This window comes from Scylla paramamosain, chromosome 9 (assembly GCF_035594125.1).
Source record: "Scylla paramamosain isolate STU-SP2022 chromosome 9, ASM3559412v1, whole genome shotgun sequence".
Taxonomy (NCBI): Eukaryota; Metazoa; Arthropoda; class Malacostraca; order Decapoda; family Portunidae; genus Scylla; species Scylla paramamosain.
Window position 1 is genome coordinate 12825001 of NC_087159.1, and position 11418 is coordinate 12836418.

Below are 11418 nucleotides of genomic sequence, written 5' to 3' on the forward strand. Positions count from 1 at the left end.
AAAAAACTAAATTTAAAAATAAACTTATCCATGACCAAATTTACGTTATCATTGACTGCACGCCTTAACGTTCAAGCGTATAACGTCAAATCTTTAGTACTACTGTGTTTAAGATTTGTATAATTCTAATTGTATATTAATAATCACAGCGATGATGATGATGATGATGATGATGATGATGATGATGATGGTGATGATGATAATAATAATAATAATAATAATAACTGTATAAATACATAAATGGATAAGGAAACACTATAGATCGATAAAAAAAATATCACATTGTATATTCAAAACAGTCAAGGTCTAATAACCTGTAGTAAACTTGTGAAGAAGAGAAATGTAATTTTGAGCGGTGCACCATAAAGTTCAAAGACATGGAAAAGAATATTGCACTCATTTAGTGGCTGCTGGTGTATTCGTGCCGCAAACTATTTATCTATGTAAATAATAATTGATCGATCGATCTGTGATCGATCTTTTAGCGCGTTTCCTGGATACGAACTTATATTGCTTTCAAATGCTGACTGGAGAAAAGTTACCACTGCTATTATCTCGATATAGAATAATAATTCATTACAGAAAAAATAAATGCAATTATTTTCTTGAGAGTGAAACAAACACCACCACCAAACTCTGGAACTTGCACATATATGTATATACATATTTCCATTCATGACCGACATGTACAGTATAACTGTGAAATAGGTATGGAAATATTTTTGCGAAAAATCACATAAAACTCCAATTCCAAATGTGTGAGAAAATAATCTTTTAAACTTCAACCAGTGATCCAGCTCCGTTGGCTGCACAAAGTAACATTATTTGACATCTTTGCGCTGTTTGCCTTGTACTTGGTCCACATGTCACAAGTTTTCCTCCTCGCACCATCAAGTCTCAAGTGTTAGTGCTATATAATGCTCTTCAAGTGGAACTATAATGTCTTTGCCTCTTGAATCAGACGTGAGTAACATCATGATCTATAATGTAAGGTAAGGTAACCTGTCTGTTCAGGAAATGATGTCTGTAACGCTTACTCGAAAAGTGATAATGAGTTGCATGAAAACAAAGCGACAATGACAGTTATAAGTATATAAGACAACAAAGAGGCTGTATTCCTTTTCACAACAGCAATGCGTTTTACTTATGAGATGAAATTTACTATATCCATATCACTTCAGTTATGTCTTGCTGTTAACACAAAAGCCAAATTGTGTAACTTAAGTAAAATATTTTATTTGAAAAGGTAATAATTCAATTATTCCTGAATAAACATTGGAAAACTTTGCTCAGGAACATGACACTGTCAGTCTTGCAGATCATAACATAACAGTGCTTGTGTCTACTCCACATCAAGATAGCAAAACAAGGACTAAGAAGTTGCTACAAAGCCATTATTTGATGCCATGCTTACCCATAAAAGAATTATGATGTGAGAAACAAGTTTTGGCACTAGGAACAATAAATCTGATGAGCCAACTATTGGCAATATTTGTTGACTAGTTATGCTTGAAAACTGAATGGTAAAGAAACTCATGTATTCTCACGTTACCTTGGTCTTCTAGCACTGGGGACTCAAGACCTTGGGAAGGTGAACTTGTTGAAGCTAATGTTCATAAGTACACTATTGATAAAAATCACTCTTAGTTACAAAGTTAATATCCTCTGAAATGAAATAGGTAAAGAGTTAACTTTTCTACAAAGAGTACTGCCAGAAAACACATCACACTCACTTTCACAATTGCCACCTCTTTCTCATCATGGCCTGGTATCACTTCAAGAATGCTATAATGTTTTCACTAACTCAAAAAGTATTATCTGCTTGAGCCTTGTCAATATTCTATTAATTCTAAGGAAATGAAGAGTATAAGAGAATATTTGTACCAAATAAAAAATACAAGTACCTGTAATGCCAATGGGTAATGGATCACTAGCAGCAGAAAGCATCAAGCACTCTTCTGTAGGGCCGACGTCCCTCCACCAACACCAAAACTTGAAGAAACTGGATAATTCTTGACAGGGTAATGGTTAAACCACACAATGTCAGGTGGAGTTCACAGGTAAGTTGTTCGATCAAGTGATCATACTATCATGAGCTTTCTGTAACATAATCATGGTGCATGAGAGTATTCCCAACACAAAGTTTTCGCTCACTAAACTATTGAAAAAATTGACACAAATGTACACCACTTTTGCACAATATCCTTCGGAATAAACTCAGTAACTAGAGGAATGTGAGACACTGCGTTAGAGACCCACTAGAGCACAAGTTGTCACTGAGGTTGTCGCGGGAGCGAGAGCGGTGCAGCAAGCATCCCCCTGGACTAGTGGGCAGCGGGGGACTGGCTGACGGCGGTGGGGAGCGCGGCCTCACTGTAGTGCTGGCACAGATACCACTCACACTCTGCTTGGCTGGCAGCCTGCCTGTGTGCTGCCTCCTCCTCACTCTCACACTTCTTGTCACCTCCACTCAGCAATCAATACAAGCACAGCACTGTCTGCTTGCAGGAGGCATAGAGGGCCTCCCAGGAGAGCCACGAGTGCTCGGTGCAGGTGGTGGGAGAGTTGTGGATATTGTGAGCGCGAGTACGTACTGTGAGTGCGAGACACCTGGTAGCGGACGCATGCAGTAGCACCACCACCAGCAGCGAGCTCGGCGCGGCACTACTCACCTTGGCCGCTGCAACACTGCAGCACCAGTGCCGCGTCCACCGCCTCACAGTATCTCTGCACGCAAAATACTACGCTCAACCCGCGCCAACACCGCGTTACCTGCCTTCGCCATCACCGCGCAAGCACGCCGACCATCGCTTCTGCTCCGCCTGATGAATGCAACTTCAACCACCGCCACCCTAACACGATTGGGCTCGTCTGGTCTATCGTAGTAGGAACAGGCTCCTTAAGTTTACTGACCCCTCTACCGGATGTTTTGATGATAATACTACGATACGTACATGATGTCTAGAATACTTACGAACATGTTGGTACAGTTCAAGGGTTAGGCAAACATTGCATTGTGAGAAACTCTTGAAAAGCATGAGCTCCTCCATCTAGCAGCATCTCTCTGTAGCCTCCCATATTTTCCCTATAAACGGAAGAATAAAGACAAATGCCGATCGTCTAACACCTTTATAAGATGACTGGAAACCCCTTTCGTAGCACCCGAACGCTATAATCTGAATTTTTATGTTCACTGCAAAATGTAAATGTAGAATGGGGCCGTTCCCCTATAATGTACCCTAGAGTACACACACACACATCTTTTTCAGGTTTTAGTGGAAGAAAACATGTTCCTCACATCTCTGACGCAGATGTTTAGTTGACGATGGCCCCACATTCCAGTGTTCGCTCATAACGTGTAGCTGACATTGCTTAAATCTTAAGAAATAACCGAAGCTACCGGGAGTCTGACGCCACCGAGCATCTAAGAGGCCTATTACAGCTCTGAAGAAAAGTTTATTACATAATTTTTTAAACTCAAACACTACATATAAATAAATATCTCGCTATATAACACATCATACTTCATTACAGTTTACTGCGGGGATCAGTTGAAAATATACTGACGTTGAAATTCATGATGAAGATATGATGGAATGTAAAGCCTGGCAGCCCCCTCCATACAGGCCTGGACCAGCGGCGGAGGGTGGCAGGGCGCACAAAAATACCACGCATTATTGTAACATTCTCTGGCACATTAAGAAACATTTTTAGCAAGGTGATACTTCCAGCATCCAAGATACTACATCTCATGATAAAGTAATGTGCAAAACAATACTCCGAGAACATCAAACATGAGTGTGAAAGTTATTCCGGCAAGAGTTAGACTGCAACTCTTTATATGTCAACATCCGCGTATGGGCTACACGTGGTGACCAGGCGGGGAATTATGGCTTGCTATGGGATCTCGCCGCCGCACTCCAGGCCGCGGGGTTTTAACTGCGAGAAATTATTGCCCTCCAGAGAGAAAATATCAACTAGCCCAGAGAGGAAAAAATGTTGTTATATTGATAAAGGATGAACCACTGCTTCCAGCTGATTGATGATACGATGAGATACTGACGATCACCAACATGCTTTTCAGTAATACAAGATTTCAGTTATGTGATGCAGCATAAATATTGCAGTATGAAATGGGTTCGTAAAAAGAGGATGCTTAAAAATAACATACCTTTTTCTACCAACCTGTTTTGCTTCCCATTCCTCTTGTCAAAGCTTTCCAACATGCTACACACACACACACACACACACACACACTGGGAGCTCTTCCGCCCTGACTTGTGAGCCACGTTGTGCATGGAGGGCCGATTCTTTGGCGGTGGCAATGGCTAGAAGCTACGATGACCAGACACAGCTTCACTCCCTTTGGTCTTGTGCATTCGTGAAAAAAGAGAGAGAAAAATTGCGAGAAGCGTGTCTTGGTGAATCCCTGCCAACGCTGACCGCAAGGACGACTATCAAATCCTGGGAAAAGCCTTCGGGTGCAAGTAAGCAACTCTGTAATTCAGTGTTAAGGCTCAGCAAGCCATTATGTGTTGACGAGCCCTGAGCTTCAGCACTGCCCATCACTACTGATATAAGTAACCACTTATATTACACTAGCAACAGCAAAAACAGTATTGAAATATTGTGTTTGTTACTATTTTGATTTTCCGTGCGCGCGCACTTATACATACATACATACATACACACACACACACACACACACACACACACACACACACACACACACACACACACACACACACACACACACACACACACACACACACACACACCTAAATATGAATTAAGGACAACGCCATAATTACTTCAAACCTATACTGTCATTAGGTAATGATTCACTACATCGCGAGTATTTAAGCATTACGGGAAACATCACTACCACCACTAGCACAACAACAATAATAATATCAATAACAACAACAACAACAATAATAATATCAATAACAACAACAACAACAACAACAATAACAAAAATAATAAGAATAATAATAATAGAAATAATAAAAATAATTATTATTTATAATAATAATAATAATAATAATAATAATAATAATAATAATAATAATAATAATAATAATAACAATAATAATAATAATATAATAATAATAATGATAATAATAATAATAATAATAATAATAATAATAATAATAACAATAATAATAATTATTATTATTATCATTATTGATGCCATTATTATAATAATAAAAATAATAATAATAATATCAAACAAAATCACACCGCATACTATTTATTTTACGCATATATCACCAACATTTCTATGAAGCTGAGGAACATCTATTCCCTTGTAGTTAACCCTTGTTAGATAACCACATCTCCAAAATTTCCGTGTCAAACAGGTCAATGCCTGTCACGCGTGCCTCGCCGTGCAACCACGTGTAGAGAATACCAATACTGACCCGCTGGCAACAATGCGTGCTAAAATCTACGGCAAATTAAATTTTGTCGGACAAGTTTTTGGTTTAAGCATGACGTGGCTTCACGAATGTTATCACTATTGCAGTGCATACAGAGGCCGAATATGTTATTGGTATCATTTAAAAAAAAAAAAGCCCTAGTATCAGATACACTAACTTATTTATTTTTAAGAGTAAAAGATAACAAGCGCCCACAACATCTAAACATCGCAATCGCGCACTCTGCCGTCCTGTATATAGTGGGAACGACACTACGTATCAAGAAAAAATCACTGAAACAAGAGCGAAGAATTTCTTCAGGTATGGTACGCTGCAATGTCCGGGTGCGCTCCGAGATCCTCTTGTCCGCCTGAATATGCATGGCCATGGAGTAACGAAAGCGCCCTTCAGCAAAATCACCAGGGAAAATAAAAATAACACTAAAAAAACGCATACGCTAGAGAGAGAGAGAGAGAGAGAGAGAGAGAGAGAGAGAGAGAGAGAGAGAGAGAGAGAGAGAGAGAGAGAGAGGGGATCCCTTACCTAGCGGCTACCAACTGTAACAATGTTCAATAAGAAGCTTGGCGGGAATATGGAGCGAGTGTGAACACGTCCTGGACAACGTTATCAGGAGAACGTCCTACATGACGTTACTCCTCGTTGTCTTATATTGATGTGTGTGTGTGTGTGTGTGTGTGTGTGTGTGTGTGTGTGTGTGTGTGTGTGTGTGTGTGTGTGTGTGTGTGTGTGTGTGTGTGTGTGGAAGGTGAAAACAATGTGTGGACGAGGTCGAGGTCGTCTTTGGCTTGATTCTCGGAGTTCGAGTCAGACTTTCTGATGGTGAAGGGGGCAGACACCTTCTTGCTCTTTCTCACGCAGTCTCACTGTCGGCAATACTTTCGTGAAGTTGAAGGAAAGCAAAAGTTGTGACAAACTCTTCCGATTAACAGTCAGGAACCTGACTTTACACCATAAGGTATATTTAAATATGCTTCAATATTCCGTAATATCTTAGTAGACAAGAAGATTATCAAGTTTTCATTATGTTAAGGGACCTGAATTATTTCCTTATTATCGCTGAATCACGAGAATGACACATCTTTCTTATTCCACTATGTCTTGCTTAACGATTCACCTTCTCTTTCTTCCTCTCCACTCCCAAACTCGTCTCATTCCCCCTCTCGCCCGGTTCCCCCTGCTAGGGAGGCGCTGGCGCACGGTTGCCAGCTGATGTCGGGCAAGTAGTGCCGTTGGCTATGGGTGAGGAGGAGGCGGTTGCGTGGCCCCGTGTCAAGCAGCTGCAACAAGCACCGCTCACCAACCTAGAGGAGTAGCAGCAGCTGCCGCCCTCACGTCTTGGACTTCGGTACACACACACACACACACACACACACACACACACACACACACACACACACAAAAAAAAAAAAAAAAAAAAAAAAAAAAAAAAAAAAAGTGACTTGTCAGTTTCAAATAAAACATCTTATTAATAACAAATTAGCTTATTTCTCGTTTAAACTTGTCCATTTTGAGGTGAAAGCAATAAAAGGTATCGTTCCTTCACACAACAAACAGAGAAAACTTGAAAATACACAAGGAGTTTCCGAATACTGAACTTCAGAGACAGTGTGTAATATCTTTTAATAGATGAGGTGATGTATTTTACTTATTCTGTGTTGAACACTGTGAGTAATCAGCAGCCCAACGTTGTCCACAACAAAGACATTACGTCTGGAGATTCAAAGAGACACGACTGTCGCCAATTACCGCTTCCCTCTTCTTTCAGTGACCCTGCCTTGCCCTCCCTCTCCATAACTTCCCACAGACGTATGGGGGAAATTGAAGTAGACAGTTTTAATTATGTCTCACGCACAAAACAGCCAGCAGCCATGAAATTACTGTAGGAAGGCAGCCGGGAGCAGTTGAGAAAAAACAACGGATACATGTAACGCGTTATCACCGCTGTAGTTAGGGTGATTTGGTTTCCTTACGCGTAAGGGATGTCGTAATGAATTAAATGCAACCTTATTCCCGAACAGACACCGAAACTAGAAGAGAAAAGTGGGGATTATTTTGTAAACATACTTCATGTTAATCAGAACTAGAATTTCAGCATCTCACTCACCACACGTGATGTGCAGACCAGCAGATGTTTAGGAGCACGAGAAGCACGACAGCCTGCTTGTGTTTGTAGCGTTAAGTATACAAAAACAGGCCTCATGAGCCACTATGCGTGAGTGGTAAAATGAGACCTTCATTGCTTGACTGTCTTCATGAGATACGTACAGCCTCTACACTGCACCACTCCGAGACGCAGCCGCTCCTCAAGACGCACACTCATGACTACCACGATTTAATACATCTGCGTCTGTGTTTATGAATGCATTTATATGCAGTTTGTTCTTTCTCTATTTATCCACATATTTCACTTCTCGATTGTTGTGCAGAATCAACAAAGAAGATTTCAAAGAGAGTAGACATGAAAACTAAAACTGCGCGATTCACATGACTGGAGCAAGAGAAGCGCGCCAGGATTGTTAACCTGCCGGCCACGAGGTGCACCAATAGGTTTGTGTGTGTGTGTGTGTGTGTGTGTGTGTGTGTGTGTGTGTGTGTGTGTGTGTGTGTGTGTGTGTGTGTGTGTGTGTGTGTGTGTGTGTGTGTGTGTGTGTGTGGGTGGGTGGGGGGTTCTTACCGCAGCCACACAGACACACCAGCGCTCGGTGGCCTGTGCTGGGCTGACGTACCTGATGTATAACCCAATGACCAGCACAAATCACAACCTATAAACAATATCCACACGGAGTTGGCCGTTGTCATGAAACCACTGACACGTAGCTCCGGCTGGCCACGCGGAACCTATGTGGTCTGGAAGCTGTTGTGGTCTGACTCGATCTTGTCTTTTCATGTACGTACAGTTTTCCTCGTGCATCTGTATCTCCTGATGGACTCCACCACAGAAATTACTTTCCTTACAGATTTTCCTATTTTCTCCCAGTTTGCGCACATACAGAGACTTCTACATGTGCCCTGAAATTGCCACGTCGTTCGAGCACAGCCGCACCACGCCCGTCCACCCTGGTCGCGCTGTCACGTCGGAAGCTCCACGACCTGCAATACGGTACGTCTAACCTGGTGAGGTGTGCGAGAGCCTTGTCACCTGTTCGCCATTCCTCCTCCTCCTGCTTCTCCGAGTCATGTGCTTCAATAGTATAATACACGCTCGCTTGCTCGCCCTCCTTCCTCACGTTCTCTAATAAACGAAGAAGAAAGTTAAAAAAAAAAAAAAAAAAAAAAAAAAAAAAAAAAAAAAAAAAAAACTAAAGGAAAAAACTTCACTGCCATATTGCTAACTTTCCGTCATATTTCACCGCCATTAACACGAGCTTACGGAGCCTGATTCTCTATTTCAGACACGCTGGAGGGACAAAACTAAATAAAGACCCAACAAATTTCCCAAAACTTCCAAAAGGGGGCGAAGACCTCAGACTGAAACGAAGAATAAGAATCGCTCAGAAATTCCTTCCGAGCAACCCGGACCAGCTGCCACAAGAAGAATCGCAAATAACACTGCATCTTCCCCCCACAAGTATCTTAACCTTGCTGGGAGATTTTTCCTCCGCAGTCACACTATAACGGCAGCGCGAATAGCTTCCGGGGAGTTTGGTCACCAGGGCTTATCGGCAAGAAGGAACGTGAGGCGGTGGTTGTGTGGAGGAGGAGGAGGAGGAGGAGGAGGAGGAGGAGGAGGAGGAGGAGGAGGAGGAGGAGTGGTTGTGGTGGCGGTGAAAGATGGCGAGGTGTGAGGGCAAGAGCGGCAAAAGGTGACGGTGGTGAGAACTGCGGTTGAGTTTGATAACGAGGGTGTAAATGGGCGATGGTGTGTGGCATAGGGATGTGACCAAATGTGTGCGTGAGAGAGAGAGAGAGAGAGAGAGAGAGAGAGAGAGAGAGAGAGAGAGAGAGAGAGAGAGAGAGAGAGAGAGAGAGAGAGAGAGAGAGAGAGAGAGAGAGAGAGAGATTGCATGACTGACACGCTACTAGTGGAGGATGGAGGCAGGGGACCGTGACAGTGGTAGGTGGCAATAGTAAATAACGCTGGGATGACAAGGGGGTGGTGAGGGTGACTTTTTTGGAGGTGGTGGTGGTGGTGGTGGTGGAGTGGGTGTTTATGCCTGAGCGCGTGCACACCTGCAATGCAAACAATCCAGGTTGTTATACCTTTAGCAAAGCTTTAATGTGACAAAATTATGACGCGTGTATGTGTATAGAGAGAAGCCTGTATACAAGGCTGCATAAATATTACAAATTAATGGGAAATGTAGTATGTGTTGTCAAAACTAAATATTTCGTTTGATAATAACTGATTTTTTCCTGACTGGCATCTGATGGGCAATTCCATTTTCAAACTGGCATTTTGACACGACCTCACGCCAATCAGTGAGGCTTTTGAGGGACTGGCTATTTTAAAGGTGATTCGCAAACGTTTACAAACACCATTACATGCCAATGAAAACACCAGATGAAAATGTTACAGCGTGGTCACTCCTTCATTATTTGCAACAAAATAATTAGCGCTGCGAAGCTCTCTCTCTCTCTCTCTCTCTCTCTCTCTCTCTCTCTCTCTCTCTCTCTCTCTCTCTCTCTCTCTTTCTGTACTTCACATACTAAGTAATTCTTCAAGAAAAAAAGTAGAAGACAGGTTGAGGTGGGTACAAATTGCCCCGCCCATAACGGACCCACAACAGGTAAAGACGGCGGTCTAGGTATTCGACTGAGGCGAAATTTATAGGTGTCACGGCCCTCTCTCCTCTGGGCCGGCCAGACCCAACTTGTTGTCAGAAGAGTTAACAGGCCTGTGGCACTTGGCACCCAACAATTACAGTGGCAGTGGAGCGGAGCAGAGCGCGGCGCCCCGATAGTGGCCCTGTTCGACAATGCAGCGACACGACGCGCGATAGTGGCGGCGGCAAGCAGGGCACTGCTTTATTGCGGCCGCGCTGCACTGCTCTACAAATATGGTGACAACACTGGTGGTGGTGGCAGTGGTGGTGGTGTTGGTGGCAGTGAGGGAGTGGATGGCACCGATGACAACACACAGTAATAACATCACCACCACGATCACCATCATCAACAGCATTATCACCAGCCATAAGCTAATAATAAGTGAAACTAATTATTTGGAGATACTGACAAGTTTATTTAAGAGAGTAAGTATACCAAAGGGTGTGTGGTGGTGACCATATGCTTCTGTACCCTCCCCGCAACAAACAGGCCTGTTCCCTCATTCCCTCCCTCCCTCCCTCTCCTTTGAAAGACTCACAGGTAGCCCTTAGTGACGGGGTAAATAAAAGGAAGATGAAAAATGGCGAAAAATTAGGCTTGTAGTAAGGTTAAGAGAAACTTGAATATGTATATATATATATATATATATATATATATATATATATATATATATATATATATATATATAATATATATATATATATATATATATATATATATATATATATATATATATATATATATATATATATATATATATATATATATATATATATATATATATATATATATATATATATATATATATATATATATATATATATATATATATATATATATATATATATATATATATATATATATATATATATATATATATATATATATATATATATATATATATATATATGTATATACATATATATATATATATATATATATATATATATATATATATATATATATATATATATATATATATATATATATATATATATATATATATATATATATATATATATATATATATATATATATATATATATATATATATATATATATATATATATATATATATATATATATATCTGTGTGTGTGTGTGTGTGTGTGTGTGTGTGTGTGTGTGTGTGTGTGTGTGTGTGTGTGTGTGTGTGTGAGGAATTAACTTCCCGTGGTTTGGTTTCATTATAACAGGTACACTACACCACAAAT

The 11418-nt window shown here is 40.9% G+C and overlaps 1 protein-coding gene across 2 annotated transcripts in view; it reads right to left on the reverse strand.

Annotated features, from left to right (window-relative positions):
• LOC135103639 (E3 SUMO-protein ligase EGR2-like) overlaps positions 1 to 3418 on the reverse strand; it is a 67444-nt gene extending 64026 nt beyond the window's left edge. Inside the window, exon 1 of one of the 2 annotated variants that reach the window (XM_064010188.1) lies at positions 1905 to 3418. In XM_064010188.1, coding sequence (XP_063866258.1) covers positions 1905 to 1947 — 43 coding nt within the window. In that variant the 5' untranslated portion in view covers positions 1948 to 3418. The remainder of the gene's footprint in view (positions 1 to 1904) is intronic. The other variant, XM_064010189.1, reaches the window with a different exon arrangement.
• Between the last annotated feature and the right edge of the window lie 8000 nt (positions 3419 to 11418).